Genomic DNA, 17,500 nt, shown 5'->3' on the forward strand with positions numbered 1-17,500 from the left:
AGTTTATTGGATGTTGATTTTTTGTAAATGTAGATACTGTCTTGCAAGAAATAAATAATAAAGTATTATATCATAATCATAAATCTCGTCAAGACACCTTTAAAAAGAAAAGTGTCCATCTGACGTACGAACCTAGACCAAGAATGAAACGGCACAGACAGGCATGGAAAATATCCTATACTGTTTATTATTATTAACTTTTCATGTAACAAACAGATTTAGAGCATTAAAACGAGTGTAAATACAACGTAACAGAGCGTGTAGAGCCACTAGACCAACTTAAGTGTTAAAATAATCCACTGACTTATTTTTATTCTTCATGTTTTAATTCTGTATAAAGGTTGTATAATTTTCATTTGTCCAATTGGTTTTTCAGATGTTTTATTATGTTTTAAGTTTGTTCTTTATTTGTTGTACAGCACTTTGGTTTCATCATCAGGGTTTTTTTATTGTTTTTTTATGTGCTTCATAAATTAAACAAAAACAAAAAAGAGTTATCTGTGAAGAACAAAGCATGTTGGGCACCTCTATTTGATATCAATGACATTCAGCCGTTTTTAAGCCTGTAAACACTGAAAAACTGTTCGGTTACCGACATTCTCCAAAATGTGTTTCTCTTGTGTTGAAAGAAAGAAATTCATAAAGGTTTGAAACACCTCGAGGGCGAGGAAATGATGACAGAAGTTTAATTTTCAAGTGAACTATTCCTTTAAGCCTGACTCAACCTGTAAACACTCCTGGATCAGGACTAAACACTGAGTCTCACCTGAAGATGTTGCAGATCGTCTTCCTGAACGTTTTGGGACAAATTATAGACCTGCACATAGAAACAGACGCATCAGGACACTGAACCTTCTGGTCACATGATCACACGTGACGCGCATCAGGACACTGAACCTTCTGGTCACATGATCACACATGTAAATTAATGTGTCGTGCATCAGGACACTGAACGTTCTGGTCACATGATCACACGTGTCGTGCATCAGGACACTGATTGTTCTGGTCACATGATCACAGCGTGTCGTACCTGAACGGAGCTGGTCATGGTGCTGAGAGCGAACAGTGTGGCGCAGTCTTTGATGGTGGACTGACTGTCAAACGCTCCCTGTGTGTCCATGAGCAGCACTGCCACCTGCAAACACACAGATGGTCACGGGTTACTGAGCCAGAACACACCGGATCTCTCTCTCTCACACACACACACACACACACACACACACACACACGGATCAGATCTACGAGTGAGAATCACATCAGAACTAAACTAATGTGATCACCTAATAAAAGGAAAACATCACAGGATGTTTAGAAAATAAATCATAAAAATGTAATACTGCAGTTTTTATTATAAACAATGTCTCGGTGCACATTAGGGCTGTCAAAATGGCTGAAAAGCTAAATTTGAAATTTCTTGCTTAAATATTAGCAAAATTCTAATTATATTTGAATTCTAAAGGCAATTCTTAACGTTAGAGGAAAGAACTACAGTCTCGTCTCCTGTGCCCACATCAGGACGCAAGCGAGCGCAACAAGCAAATATAAACCAAATCAAGCATAAAATATAATTTCCTTAATGTTCATGCAAGGAAAATTAGGTTACAATAGTGCATAAAGCTGTGTTTGAGCATCAGTAACCTGAGAAAACACACTTCAACACACAGCGTAATGAACTACATCAACACACAACAGAAAACACTCCACTTCTCCTCACTACATCTACATATTGTTGTTCGTCAAAAGTACCAGACGCTCAACTTGATCTACAGCGAGTGCTAAGCGGTTTTTGTTGACAGTGTTTTCCAGCTGATGAACACACACACTCAGCTCTGACTGATGAACACACACACACACTCAGCTCTGACTGATGAACACACACACACACAGCTCTGACTGATGAACAATTTTTGCCACCAACTGAGAGGGTTTTCGTCAGCAGGAAGAGCCTTTTCCCACCACTTTTCAAATGAACATACTGTTGCACATACTGTATACTGGATAAGCTAACAAAAACAAACCGTGTCAGTCACGTCATCATCATGTCTCGCGCGCCTCTTGACACACCAAACATTCGAATGCGTGCTTTTTGCATTCAAATGTGCATTTTTTTTTGTTTTGTTTTATTCGACAAATATTCGAAATTGGAAATTTTATTTGCCAGCTCTAGTGCACATCATCATTATTGTGTTAATAATCATGAATCAGAATAAGTTCCTCTTGCAGCATCTCTTCTCTTCTCTGATGACGAGGGCGGGGCAACCTGTCACTCACAGGAGATCAGCCAATAGCAAACCACAACCATCCAATCAGTTCCGCACAGACAAAATCAAGCCCCGCCCACATTTGTTCTTGTCCCAGAAGCGTTTCACTCGGATATACGACACAAAAGGGAAGAAAAATGGAAACTTCCATTTCATGCTGACTTAAAATTTCATTTTGGCTGATAAAGTGTTTTCTTTGAGCTATATGTTTCAGATGGGCGGCACAGGTGTTGTGATGATGTGGGCTGATTCTTACCTTGCTGCCATCCGGTTTCTCCACCACAAACACTTCATTCCAGGCATGGATGCCCGTGGTCTCTCGCTCGCAACCGCCTCGCCACGTGAAGCCCGTCAGTGGCTGTTCATCCCCACCCAGCCATAAATCTGAGTTCTGACACACACACACACACACACACACGTTCAGCTGTGAGACACAGATCCACTGTCTCTGCTGTTTATCACAGGCCACCTGATGTCAGACTTTTGTTGTCTGAACCGCTCCAGTCACGAGACACCTGTGTGCTGTATGTTCAGTCTAATCTTCAAGACAAACTCAATAATACTCTCAACAGCAAAACAAAAGACTCTTTCAGACCAACACAAAACATCAGTGTTTCACAGTGAAGCGGCTGTAATGGATTAAAGTCGATCGGCAGCGTCACAAGAGCTGCTCTATGAGCGTTCAGTGTGTGTGAGTGAGTGAGTGTGTCGAATCCGACACTCAGTCATGAATCTGGACCAGAACTAGGGATGGGCTCCAAAAAATCATTCGTTTATTTAAATAAAGTTTAACAAGTTTTAGTTTAAACAAAAAGCATTTAAGCTCAAGCAGCAAAAAAAAAACGCTATGCTTTTCCTCATTCGCCTGCTGTTTGGATTTGTGGGTTGTGAGTCGTCATTGTGCTGTTGATATTATCATAACTCAGTTTCATTAATTATTTTTATTCAAAGTAATTCCATTTTGTAATATCATTTAGGAAGATCTAAGTAATTCCAAACTTCGCGAGGCAGACGACGACATTATGTGATCAAATACGCTCCACAGCGCCACCCAGTGCATTTCATTATAACTGCGAGCTAGTGCTTGGGATTTATCATGGATTCACTGCATTAACGGCCAGCAAAGCAACGTAGTAAAGTTCGAATAGTATTTTATTTTTTTAATAATAATAATAATTAGGGCTGGGTATCGATTCAGATGTTCCGATTCGATTTCGATTCGACTCAATGAATATAGATTTAATACGAATCCTATATTTATTAAAAAAAGAACAGTGAACATAAGTTTACAAGTGGTTACTTAATACAAAATTAAGCCATAAAACATGAATATTAAACATTACATTACTTGGGTACATTAAAACAGAACCCAACTCTATGTTTCAAGTGCATACAATGAATAGACAGGATTTTGATGCAAGATGAAAAATTTATGCTGAAAATTGGGAAAAGTCAGAACAGTCGCACGCCTTGATCAAACGGGATCGGGTTATTATATGTTTAAGATAAAACACACATTAAATCTCGCAGCATAAGCTGTAACATGAAGCCTGTGAGCCGTGGAGGAACACTAACACTGGCTTTTGGGTGATAGAGAAATAAATAATAATAAAATAAAATAAAACGATTGCGAATCGATTTTGAATCGACCACATTTTAAAACACGATTAATTGAAAAATCTATTTTTTTTGCCCATCCCTAATAATTATAGATCGAATATTCAAAAATTAAAATATTCATGCACACTCCTAACCAGAACCCCTAACAGGTCTGTGGAGGAGGTGTTTCTCACCTGGTTGTACATGTATCTGAGCATGAAGTCCAGCAGGAATGATTTGCCCTTGCGGAAAGCGCCCGCCACCGACACCACGACCACATGGAGGTCTCGCACGTGTTCCTGCAGGAGGATCCGCTCCAGCGCGTCTTCGTCCAGAGAAAACTTGTGATTTTCCTCATCTGTGATCACGATCTGGACCGGCCCACACACCTCCTCCGCCTCGTCCAGCAACGGTTCCTCGTCCACATCCTCAGAGCTCATCTTACGCGGGACATCCTCCACCCCAGACACACCTGAACACAGACCACACCGAACAAACACGTGAACATGAGAAGAGACGGCCTGATCCCTGCGTTTTCATCATCAGATCCCTCTAAAAACCAGCTCTCGCTCATGTCAGGTGTGCACGGTCATGAGCCAAGCCATCTTTATTTATATAGCGCTTTTTACAATTGTTTCAAAGCAGCTTTACAGAGATAACTTACTTAAGTTGGACTATGATGCCATTTTCTTCTATATAGCCTAACATGATAAAGATAACAGGAAAATTGGCTTGGCCTTTGGAATTAAAATATCCCCACATCATCACATAGCCTTCACCACACCTAGAGATTGGCATGGTTTTATTTCAGTTAGCCTAATAGCTGGTTTGATTTGCATTGAGAGATGATCTTATGGAAAGTACCCCATGCCAATCTCTAGGTATGGTGAAGGCTATGTGATGATGTGGGGATATTTTAATTCCAAAGCCCAAGGGAACTTTATCAGGATGCATAGTATCCTGGATCCATGAAGTAACTGGCCTTTAAAAATAAAAATCTGCCTGCCTCTATGGGAATTTAACATAGGGGTGTCCAAACTTATGCACCCTGTATTTTAAGGAAGAACATTTATTTATTTACGATACATTATTCATTCACAAAGAATTTTTCCTAATTTTTTTAATTAAGGCATTAAGTTCAATTTCCAAAAGATGATTTTTTATTCCTCTTTTTAGTCAACTTTAGCATGGGTGTCTAAACTTATGCATAGCACTGTATGTTCATTTTAATGTTAGCATTATCGGCCTGATTAGAAAATTGAATTAAAGCCGATAAATACTGTATTACTTCCTTCAGCTGAGACGCTTCAGATGCATGATGTTCAACATGATGGTTTTCAATTGCTTGAAATATGATTAGAATCACTTTCAAAAAAGGAAAAAAGTGCAAAAAGTCTATCATATCGGCTGCATAACATTATTATGAGAACATTATAATTGTGGACATGGCTTTTAATGATGAGACTTCTGTTCTTGTAATCAGACTCTCAAAAATTATATAAAAAAATCTGGATTTAGATTTATTGGCCAATATATCGGTTATCGGCTTTTAAATATAAAGAATTATTGATTATCTGTATAGGCCAATATTTTAATATCGGTGCATCCCTAGTAACGATGATCACTTGATTTGACTGATTAACCCTTTCCAAACCAGGTTTTGCTTTCATTAACGTGTAAAAAGTTGCAACACTATTTTATTTTTTCTTGCCGGTGAGAATTTAAATATGTAATTTTGGATAAAGGGTTAAAATTATTGAATACAGAGGGACTTTAATTTGATCTGCATCTCAACTCGAGCTCAGCGCTTTTCCATCAAACGTGCATTTCCAAGAAATAAACATGCAATATTATTAGTTACTGCACTAATAAATGCATTTTTTGTTAAAATTAAATTACCTATATGATTAAAAATCCCTCCAGCACAACCAAATCTCTCTAATGTTATGTCGTCACAACTGTAAATCAATGATCAGTGTGTGAACAGAAGCAGATGACATCACACCTGACGGAGAACATGGAGGAGTGTGAGAGAAACTGAGGGATCATGTTAGGGTGGGAATATACATACTAGATATAGTGGTAATATAGTACATATCGACACGTCCCATTAGACCTCCTCCTCCTCCTCCTCCTCTTCTTCTTCTGGATCACTGCGTTTGTCCTCGAAAAAACATGAATGTGGTAAACGCAGTGACCCACATCAGCCCGTCTAACGTTTCCCACAAACACAAGTGTTAGACATATCTAGGGCTAAATCTAGACACGCAAACAGGCCAAAACCAGTTTAACCGCCGATAACACGAATCTCTGACATGAAAACACTGATCCATCTCAATGTTAGTGAAAAAAAAAGAGAGAAAAGACCAACGGTTTCATAAATATCTGTGTTTCCTAGTTAGTTGCACAACAAGGTTTCCATCCCAGAAGTCATTTGGTTCTGGTTTTCTAGATTATTGGCGCATTAATAAAGTGTTTTCCTGCACGGACGCAGAGGCAGTGAGGTTATTTAAAGCAACATCTCATAAAAAAAAAAAAAAAGAGAAACACCGAGAAACAACCCACCACTGCCCTGAACACACACTCAACACGTAAGCCTAAACTCTTGATAATCCTACACACACATGTGCTTCTATTAGCCAAAGCCACACGACCTGCACGTCAAGATCATCGTTAGTGTCGCGTCGTACAGTAAATGCTAATATAGTGATGTCACACGAGGGAAAATCAATTCATAGAATAAACTCAGGGTTCAACAGTTAAGCTCATCCAATCTCACTGGAAAATGTGTAACCTTGGATTTTACGAACCAACCACTAATGTTTTTAATCGCCATTATTTTCCCACAACATTTTTTTTAATGTTTGAAGAGAAAGCATAACATTTAATGACTTTTTTTTCTTTTTTTTTTCACAATGAACATATTTTCTAAAAACAAAATGTGCAATTGTTTATTACGATATTACAAATACAGAAGAAACGAGGCTTGTTGTTATATCAAATGTTGGCCCAGTATGTGAATTTTAGGCGGGTGCAAAAATGTTCATTTCAGCACAATATCCAATATAAATGCAATATATAATCAAAACCAATACAACCTTCATGAAACAGATATACGGAAGCCCTGTGAGAGGAAATATTGCTCAGATATGGGAGATATTAGTCCTGCAATAACACAAGGAAACCTTCATGAATGAAACGCAGATAGAAGACAATATGAAGTTTGCAATTAAATTTTTATCTCGACTTAATTTGATTCGATATCGATTTATTTGGATGTACATCAGGTACAGTACGTCAATTTTCCTCAAGAAAAAAACAAAAGTGATATACGATCATAATACAGGAATCCTGTCAGCGCATTACTATAGTATTAATGGTTAAAAATAACAACTGATTTGTATAGAAACATTTAAACAGTTAGCTACTGTATATTCACACATATTTTATTAATATTTCACTGTTTTTACTGTATTTTAGATTACATAAATACAGCCCTGGTGAGCAGAAGAGACTCTTTCACAAACATTTTAAAATCGTAATGTTTCCAAACAACACAATGATTCTGTATGCCATATGGAATTCTTATTTACATCATTTAAATAATAATCCATAATTCAACATGTGAACCGCCATACAACCCTCCAGAAACACAAGATTGTCAGTATATCATAATTCAGTCTCTAGAACTGATTTGACAGTTATCTTTCATCTGAAATCTCCACTTGTTTATGTTCTGTCAGTGAAATATTCTCTATATTCCCCGTGTGGCCTGATGAACACAAACCACTGAAACACACACACTCGCACGGAACTATTAAAAGTATAAACGCTCATATAGAGCTTTAACAAGAACAAACACACTCACGATAATGATATGAAATCGATCGCTCGTGAAATCATCTGCATCGGTCCGTCCTCAGGTGATTTTTCATCCTCATTTCATTCAGCGATTTCTTAAAATAACGGTCATATTTCATACACCGTTCTCACACAGCCTGACGTCTTTGATTTACTGATGTTTATCAAATTCTGTATGAATTAATTCTATTATTATTGATTTTTACCGCAGCGCGATCGCTGGCCTGCGCGCGCCTCCCGCCAAACGGCCGTGACGCGACGCTTGCGCTCCGCTCGCGTTAAACGAGCAATGACCGTTAAAACGCGCACACAATCGCGCTGTCTCTCGCCGGGTTTACCTTCGTTATATCGGTTACTCGTGCAGTTCTTCCCGGTGTGATTCCGGTGCTTTAAGCTGCTCTCCTCCGCCATCTTGACCCCCGTTCAAAATAATCGCACGCGCCTGACGTCACGAACACCGCTACACTCTTGCGCGTTCCTTTATCACGGCCGCGCGCGGCGCGTTCATGTACCCATGTGTGCATTTATCACTACCATAGATCGCTACCTCATCACACACTTCTGAGTTTTACCCTCATCTTCTATTGTAATTCACGTTCATTATTACTGTATACAGTAATAATGTATTGTATACAGTCACTGTATACAGTAATAATGAACGTGAATTAGGCCTACAATGGAAGATGAGGGGGGTAAAACTCGGAATTGTGAGATATAAACTCGAACTTGTGAGATATAAACTCGGAATTGTGAGATTTAAACTCGGAATTGCGAGAGAAAGTCAGAATTGAGGGATAAAAAGTTGCGGAAACAAGCTTCTAAATTATTCACGTTCACAAATAAATAATTCATGACGTTGAAGTCGCTTTATGTATTTTTATTTTATTTTACTATGATTGCGATACTATTATGTTTTAATTCATATTTTTATTTCTTCTATTTTCATTTTATTTTTAATTAAAGGTTTAATTATTCTGTTGTGTTTTTGTAATTTGTATTAGTCTTTTTTAAATATGTCTGTATTTTTTATTATTATTAATTATTAGCCTATTTCAGTTTTAGTTATGCTATTTTAGTTCATCAATTTAAACTGAATGAAAATGGGAAATATCAGTTGTTATGGGTTCATTATCAGGATTCCTGCACTTTCCACACAGATTTGACTATTATTGTGAGTGTGTGTGTGTGTGTGTGTGTGTGTGTGTGTTTGTGTGTCACATGTGTGATCAGGAATGTGCTGTAGATGTTCTGTGTGACACATGAATTTCACACAACAGAAGCTTGTCTGTCCTGCTTTTGTTCCGCAGTGCTGCTGATGTCCGTTTCATTTGTGTGTCCAGAGGTCAGAGGTCACAGATCCTCCATCATGTGAGCAAACAAGAACACACAGGTTTAGGGAGCTCATCTCAATGTAAATAAAATACTATGATAATCAAATCTCTGAATGTCACTTAAGTAAATATTTGAGTTGGACATAAAATAAATGAAACATAATTTCATCAAAAATGTACATCCATTATTTAAAGCTACAATGTACTCAATTTTAAAAATTTAAAAGTGTAAAACTGTTATACCAAAAATAATAATAATAATTTTTTAATGGAAATGAAAATATGTAAATGGCAAACATTGGATGGACAGTAAATTTTGGTCCCTAAATTCAGAACCAACATGCAACCATATATCAACGTCTTATAATGTTCGCTGGGATATTATCTATGCTCTAAACAAACCCGTGCATGTTATGATTAGATTTTAATATAAACATAATTTGGCTGATTTATGAGCATTTTAAACATAAAATGTTGTCAGTTACCATTTGTCATATTAGCTCTCATAAGTGCAGTGAAACCTCAGAGAATGAAACCAGCTGCTCTTTTCATAATCGACCTATGATATTATCACATCATGTGGTTAAAACAGTTTCATAACGAGTTCTTCTTTCGTTCACAGGATCCAAACCTCACCGACAGTCTCTGATCAAACTCACTTTCTCACACTTTCCAACCAATGATTCTCTGTGACTTTCTCAGACTGTCGAGACTTTCATCTTAAACATCGACGGATCCATGAGGAACATCCCCGGAATCTGTTTAGATTATCAGAGAAGAAGAAACCCGTTCACTGAACGCTTCTTTTGGGAACTATCATCATGAAACCTTTTGGATCCTTTATTTTTAAGAGTGTCAAATAAAAATAAAAAAGCATCCCCATATTTATTTATTTTCTGATACTGATATATGGATATAAATTGTCAGCACAGGGTCTAATAAAGTATCCCGTTCACTGTAAAATATTATATGATCGATAAGTCATGACAACATTGCTTTAAAACGTCAAAATAAGGTAAGCACTTTTTTTTTTTTCAGTTTAATGAAATTTAAGTTGAAATTTGAGTTGAAGTTGATTGTACTTAAAAATTTAAGGCAGCAACTTTTTAAAAGGCCTTTTTCTAAAATATATGGATAAAGATTCTCAGTTTAATTGATAATCACAACAATTTATAAGTTATATTTTACTGTGGCTCAGTGAAAAGAGTCTATGCTGACACTCCTGATCAGATCATTATTACTTGTCCACTTTTGAAATGATGTTTTGCATGATTATTGTAGGTTCATTAGCGCTGAATCGGGTGAAAGAGACATATTTAGCCATCTAGCCCCATAGACTCCCATTCATTCTGCACTCATGGGCGATCGCCCCCAGTGGAGCTCTGGGGGAACTACAACCAACATTCGGTACAATAGAACTTAACAGGGAGTGGCCAGGCTCTCCGTAGACAGGCTCTGCTAGTAGCCTAGCTGTATCATTTCTTCCGATACTGCCCTCTGTAACCGGTAGGCGTGGTTTGGGAGTGGCCTCGTAGGGCAGCGAAGCAAGTGCATTCTGGGAGTTGTTGTCTTTCATCCACATGTACAATTTCTGGCTTTTCTCAGTCTAGAAGGCACCAACTTCTAAAATAATTCACATTTCTACTACATAAATGACCCAATTTAAATACACATTCATCTTTCCAGCGGTGAAATATCCCTTTAACCCTTTAGAACCTGAAGCTAAAATAGGTGTTTTTCACATAATTTGATTTTTTGACTGTAAAATTCTAAAACAATGTGCTATCTTCATGTGCAAGGTGTCATCTTTTTCAGAAAAAGATAAGCTTTCAACAAATTACAGTTATTGACCATTATTGTATGTGGTGAGTTTGTAAATAGAATTTAAATAGACAAAAATAAAAAAACAAGAATAAATTTACTGATTTTTATTTAGAAAAAAAGCAGAAAAAATCATGAACGAAAGAAACTAACACTTTAAAGTTGAAAAAGGAACTATAATAAATATATACAAGTCTTTTTTGTGACATTGGGTTGCACAGTTTTTATGTAGGACACTTTTTTTCATACACGCACACATACAAATGCACGCATTCATAGGCATGCACACACACGCACTACATGCTTACATGTAGTTTCTTACGAAAGAAACTAACACTTTAAAGTTGAAAAATGAACTATAATACATATATACAAGTGTTTTTTGTGACATTGAGTTGCACAGTTTTCATTTAGGATACTTTTTTCATACACACACACATACAAATGCACCCATTCAGGCATGCACACGCACGCACTACATGCTTACATACGTGAAAGAGTAACGGCCATCCGCCTCCCAGATTTCATTAAAAATTATCCCAATCCCCTCTTCTGCTGTCTAACACTTCTTTCGCCATGTATTTGTTCGTTTCTTTTATTATTTTATGCAATCCAAAACACTCTAACCTGCCGCGCGTCGAATCTCTCTGTTCAAATCCTTCCATCCCGCGCGGCTGTCATTTGCAGACGGAAAGCATGACATTACCGTAATAAGCCGTATATTGGCGAAAAGCGCATGATGTCTACTTTCAGGAACTATTTAAATTATTTTGATAGTGCAAACGGTTGAAGAGTTACAGTGACAAGAATACAGCTTGGTTGGCTGTGTCGTCGACGACACATCCGGTTTTAAAGGGTTAAAGACCAGAAAATGTTGAACGAAGATTCTATTAACGTTACTGGGAGAACATTTGTTCATAACAAGCTTCATGACCCGATTACACAAACACACTTCAGGGAGGAAGAATCATCTCTTCTGTTCATGATGAAGTGAATATCTCAATAGATCTGAGACTGAAGAACCAATGAGGTCAGAAGTGACAGTTAAGATTAAGAGAGCGGAACCTCATTGGCCGAAGCAGATTCAAACGCACCAATCAGGAGTCAGCGCTGTCTTCGTATCCTCTGGAAACACGGGAAGAGCTGCAGCTTCACTTCTTCTTCATGCAGTGAGAGACGGACAGAAAGAAGGTCTGGTGAAAACTAGGACACGGACTGCAGCTGACGTCAGAACCCCTCACGAGCCGCGGAAACGGTGTCGAGAAGGACCTGAGGGTTTGCTTCAGATGATTTTATCTACACAAACTGGATTTGATGAGCCACTGTGACACTTTTAGTGATTTAAGCTCAGCTTCATGTGCTTTGAGTGTCATCAAAACAACAAAACCATTTTTCTAACTTCATGGGGCAAAATGCCACCCAAAAATCAAGATATATGCGGCAAAAATGTCCCTGAATGAGTTCTTGTTTTTAATATTTATGCAGTGATGTTTTCACGAATATCTGCACAATTGTGATAGCCTTTGATTTTATAGTTTAATAAACATGAAGTTCATGTTAAAGTTCCCCTGTGGTGTAAATCCAGCGTTTAATGTTGTTTATGTGTGTATGTGGTGTTTTTAATATGCTTTAAGACAAACCATGTGTAAATTCATAAGTCGACAGCATTGCTGAGTATTTCCTCCTTAAAACTGCAGTGAACCAAAGACAGTCTCAAACACACGCTTTGAAATCGCTGGTGTTTCTGACGTCACAAACTACCTTGTAACCAATCAGATCAACGTGTGATCGTCAACCAGTGGATCTCTGAGCTGAGTGAGTGAGTGGAGGCGGGGCTCATTTGCATATTCATAGAACCTCCGTGTATACTAAATGAGGCAAGGGTGTCGAGTTACATTCAATTTTTTTCAAGATTTTTTTTTTAAATATGTCATTTTGGTGATCAAAGATGAGCTTAAAGGGATAAAATTTACTACAGGGGAACTTTATTTTTTTTTTTTTAGTTCCCATACAGTCAATAATTGTATCCCTTAAAACTCATCTTGACACATTTAAACGTTTTTTCCTGTGAAAATAGTTTCTTCATGGCTTAAAATATCTTGAATGTAACTCGACACCCTTTGCTTCATGAATATGCAAATTTAGATTTTTTCAAGACAAAAATGTACAAATATGTCATTTTGTTGATCAAAGATGAGTTTTAAGGGATAAAATGATTGACTACAGGGGGACTTTAATGTTAGAACCTTGTCTGATTTTGCAAGAAATCCAAAGTAGAGCCATTACGCGTCTCCGAGCAACTGAATGAGTCCGCGATATATTGAGTCCATGATATATCGGCCACCATATCGGTATCGGACGATATATGTTCATTTTTACTGTTATCGTTATCGGCCCGATAAGAAAATTTGTCCGATATATTAAAGCCGATAAATAATGTATTATTTCCTTCAGCTGAGATGAAGCACTGTTCAACAATTGCTTGAGATATGATTGGAATCACTTCAAAATGGAAGATACAGTAAATGCACAGCGCAAAATCTGTCAATAAAAGTATATTTTTCAACATTATAATTGTGTGTTTTAGGACATGGCTCTCAAAATTTGGATTTAGATTTATCAGCCAATATATCGGTTATCGGCTTTCAAATATAAAGAATTATCGGTTATCGGCCAAAATGTTCATATCGGTGCGTCCCTAGTTACACTTTTTCCATCATTTCATGGGGGCTTTCAAATTGCAAATGCCTGGTCATGAGGAGAGTCTTACTGAGCAACTGACTCATAATAATAATAATAATTTCACAGATATTACTGAACTCAATAATCATGTTCAGCTGTTAAACTCCAGCACACACACACTGATTCTAGACTCTGAGAGTCTTCAGGCATGATGAATGACAGAGAGCCGTGTGGACCTGCAGATGTTTTAATGACGGCACATGCTCACAGTGAACTGCTGATGTGTTGATGTGTCAGTTACACACATGAACTAATAATAAGATCATTATTATCCTCTCTGCAGCCGCTGACACAGATCTGACCGTCAGGACAGTTACACCAGCTGTGCGCAAGTTACTGTAAAACTAGGCTTGTTGAGGTGCGAATGCAAACGTTCTTCCGGTAACATTAATGGAACGTTGTCTTTATTAATGTCCTAAAACGTTAACACAAAACTGGGTTTCTGCTGGTTTTATGAAGTTTAATGTAAGACCTTTTTAAGACCAAGTAAAGGCATAAATGGAAGGGAACACAATACACCAATATGCAACTTACAACTGATATCCATCCTTTTTAATTCATTTTTAACACAAAAAAGTATCTTATATTACTCCTTCTGATTGCAGTGCAAAAAAAGTGATGATTTTTGTCTTGTTTTTTTCAGTGGAATTGTCTAAAGATGCTTAAATCAAGATACATTTACTTGAGATGCAAAATTACATAAAATATGAATTCTGAAATGAAAAATGAAGTTGAATGATTAAAGCAAGAACAAATATCTGCCAATGGGATAAGAAAAATCAGCTTAATTCAATGTTTTCATAACTCACCGACAGATATTTCTTCTTGTTTTAAGGATAACCTCACTTATTTTATTCAGCTTACATTTGCATCTCATGTAAATCTTGATTTAAAGATGATTAGATATTTGTATCGGAAAACAGGCCAAAAATACTGAGGAACAACATCATTTTTGCAATGCATGCAACATTTAATGTCATGACTTTATGAATTTGAATAATTTCTGCTCTGATTTAAGACTTTTTAAGGCCTTAAATTGTGTAAGAGTGAATTAAGACTTTTTAAGACCCGCAGAAACCTTTGCAAAAACATTATTTACACATTGTTAATGGAACGTTTTTTCTGAAACGCTTTAGTTCATCTAACGTTTTTTAAATGTTACTAGTTTCAGAGAACATTCAAAAGTAACATTCCATAATGTTTGCGGAATAATAAAATGGAATGCATTTTAAAACTGGATGATTTCAGAGAACATTCAGAATTAATGTTTCTTAACTTAATGTTAACAAAACATTGTTAGAACGTATATTTGTTGGATGGGAACTGGTTCCTAAAGCCTCCGATCAGGACTAAAACGAGCTCATGTTTTATCTGACTTCATCATCACGATGATGATGATGATGGTGACATTTACACTCGTTTATATTTAAAAAAATAAATTACGTGAATAACCGACTGGATTGTAGAGCAGATCAACACATAAATTGCATTTAAAAAATACACAAAGAAATTAAATTAATTTAATTTGTCGTATTAGCATTTATTTATTGCCCATCATTTTAGATACAGTTCCTTTATAATATTTACATATTCGAAAATATGAATTATTTTATTTTGTGACTATTTTTGCGTCGTTTTCAATGGAAAAGTAACTTGACTGCAATGAGATAAACTACAGGCGTCTTATAGGATCAATAACGGTGAAATCTGCTTTGAGAACAACTAATGCACCCGAGGAAGTTACACACTCACTAGTAGTTATTACACTCCTGTCCCGAACAGCTGGTGAAACCCTGAGCGTCACGTGATGATCGTGTGTGTGTGTGTGTGTGTGGATCACGGCTGCAGTCAATCTAACACACTCACATTGATCAAAGCATCTCACAATCATCTAACCAAACCCAGAACTACAACAAATGCACAGACTACAGGTCATGTGACTAGTTAAGCGGTTAACCCAGCAGTCTCTAGTAAACCCTGCTTCTGTACACATAAATAATAAACGACACGTGGTCCATGTTCTCAGTGTCATGCACACGTCAGTTCAGCTCTTCATTCATTCATTCATTCAGTGTTTCAGTTCATGTCGTGTTTGTCGTGTGTCAGAACAGACGAGGAAAACGCCCTAAAAACAATTCAACAAGCAAATAGATTGAACAAAACGGCACGTGTCGTTCATTCGGTGTTCCTTGTGTTTGCCGTGGTCTAGGCGTCCCGCCGTCAGTGACATCATTATTGTTTACATCCAGAGAGTGTGTGTGCGTGCGTGTGTGTGTCAGTTTCCTTGTTTGATTTACAGATGAGGACAGAAACGCAAGTAGAGGAGCAGAGATGGAGACGCTCCGGCTCAGAGATGTGAGGAGGTGGAGAAGCACAGCTTCAGCGTGTACGGGTTCGAACCATCTGAAAAACAAGAACACACAGATTACTGACACAGATACAGCATCAAGAGCACACTTAATCTCACACGATTCAACCATAGAAGATGATATCTCACAGGAGGACCTGTTGTGCTCTTTTACAAAAGTCTTGATGTAGTTTTCAGGCTCTGCTAGAACTTAAATATTGATTATTCTCCTCATATTCTCCATTGTTGCGGCTCCTCTCTTCCCAGTCTGTCAGTAACGCTCTGTTTACTTCCTGTCTCTATGAAGCCCCTCCTTCTGAAAAGCACACTGTGCTCTGATTGGTCGGCTGGAGCAGTGTGTTGTGATTGGTCGAGCGCTTCGAGTGTGTTTGGGAAATGTCCCGCCCCTTTCCATAACCGCCAGTTTAACACACTACTAACTAACTCAACCATGCCCCGCCCCTTTATTCTGCGCATTAATTATTTAAATGAGGAATATTGTGACGTGTTCGTTCCCGGAAGAAATTTAAAATGTTCAAATATATTTAATAGGAGACCGAGATCTATTAGTGACCGTTAGATTTCCACATACGAATGGGACACTTTATCATGTTTTCGGCAACCATAACCCAATGAGTTATTTTGCTGATGCCATAATTAATAAAAATAAAAAAACTTTATATTAAGTAAATATACAACACTAAATATCTGTATTTCTGAAAGTTCCCAGTCTTTTTAATACAAATATTTTTTTCTAATGCTAATATTCAGCCATGTACTTGAATTATGTGCTATAACACATATGAAGTGTTGATCATGCCGAGTGACAGAGCAGAGGCTGATGGGTAAACAGAGAGTGTGTTTGCTTACTGGGTATCCGGATCTGATAATGATTGAGAACCGTCAGAACCTCCACGGCGTGAGTTTTACTGTCGAACTCCAGCAAACCAGAGATGGTCTTTGAACTGGCTGTGGATTCAAACAGAACCGTGTCAAAGCGGCTTCACCGTAGTAAAACACAATAACTAATATATAATGTTGCAAAAGTTCATCAATGGACCCGTTTCACAGACTCCACAGTTACTAACATCGCAAAACCAGCTAACAAAAATATGTCCTAAGAAGTTATGACAACATTATTTCGGAATGTTCAGTTTTTTCAAAGTTTAAAAACGTGAACGTTACAGAAACATTCCGTTACATCAGATGTTACAATCTAAAGTAACATTCCAAAAATGTTAGTAAAATGATCAAATGGAATGTTGCCTTAACGTTCGTATAACCAAGAGAAACATTTAAAAATCTGGACATTTCTGAAATAATTGGACATTTCTGAAGTGGTGTCGATGGTTAATGAAAACCCACGACTCACGTTTGGCGTCAAACACTTTGTATTTGATGAATCCTGGGACGTCGTGTTCTGTGCATAACTGCAAAACAACAGAAGAAAATCAGTGTGTTACAGTCGAACAGACACTGGCGAAACCTCTACTGCTAGTTATGAACACTGTAATCTAACCCTAACAAATGAGGACGAT

General features: G+C 37.4%; 2 protein-coding genes across 5 annotated transcripts in view; both read right to left on the minus strand.

Moving 5' to 3' along the window:
• LOC311281827 (atlastin-2) overlaps nucleotides 1–8,218 on the minus strand; it is a 19,718-nt gene extending 11,500 nt beyond the window's left edge. The window contains exons 1-5 of one of the 2 annotated variants that reach the window (XM_084395130.1): nucleotides 8,060–8,218; nucleotides 4,055–4,332; nucleotides 2,518–2,652; nucleotides 1,031–1,135; nucleotides 767–817 (exon numbers count right to left, since the gene is read on the minus strand). In XM_084395130.1, coding sequence (XP_084251256.1) covers nucleotides 767–817; nucleotides 1,031–1,135; nucleotides 2,518–2,652; nucleotides 4,055–4,332; nucleotides 8,060–8,132 — 642 coding nt within the window. In that variant the 5' untranslated portion in view covers nucleotides 8,133–8,218. The remainder of the gene's footprint in view (nucleotides 1–766; nucleotides 818–1,030; nucleotides 1,136–2,517; nucleotides 2,653–4,054; nucleotides 4,333–8,059) is intronic. The other variant, XM_084395129.1, reaches the window with a different exon arrangement.
• Nucleotides 8,219–13,786: 5,568 nt separating this feature from the next.
• hnrnpll (heterogeneous nuclear ribonucleoprotein L like) overlaps nucleotides 13,787–17,500 on the minus strand; it is a 55,978-nt gene continuing 52,264 nt past the window's right edge. For all 3 annotated transcript variants that reach the window (XM_084395132.1, XM_084395133.1, XM_084395131.1), the window contains 3 exons: nucleotides 17,335–17,392; nucleotides 16,833–16,931; nucleotides 13,787–16,018 (listed from right to left, as the gene is read on the minus strand). In XM_084395132.1, coding sequence (XP_084251258.1) covers nucleotides 15,963–16,018; nucleotides 16,833–16,931; nucleotides 17,335–17,392 — 213 coding nt within the window. In that variant the 3' untranslated portion in view covers nucleotides 13,787–15,962. The remainder of the gene's footprint in view (nucleotides 16,019–16,832; nucleotides 16,932–17,334; nucleotides 17,393–17,500) is intronic.

Source organism: Rutilus rutilus (assembly GCF_951802725.1).
Source record: "Rutilus rutilus genome assembly, chromosome: 22".
Classification (NCBI taxonomy): domain Eukaryota; kingdom Metazoa; phylum Chordata; class Actinopteri; order Cypriniformes; family Leuciscidae; genus Rutilus; species Rutilus rutilus.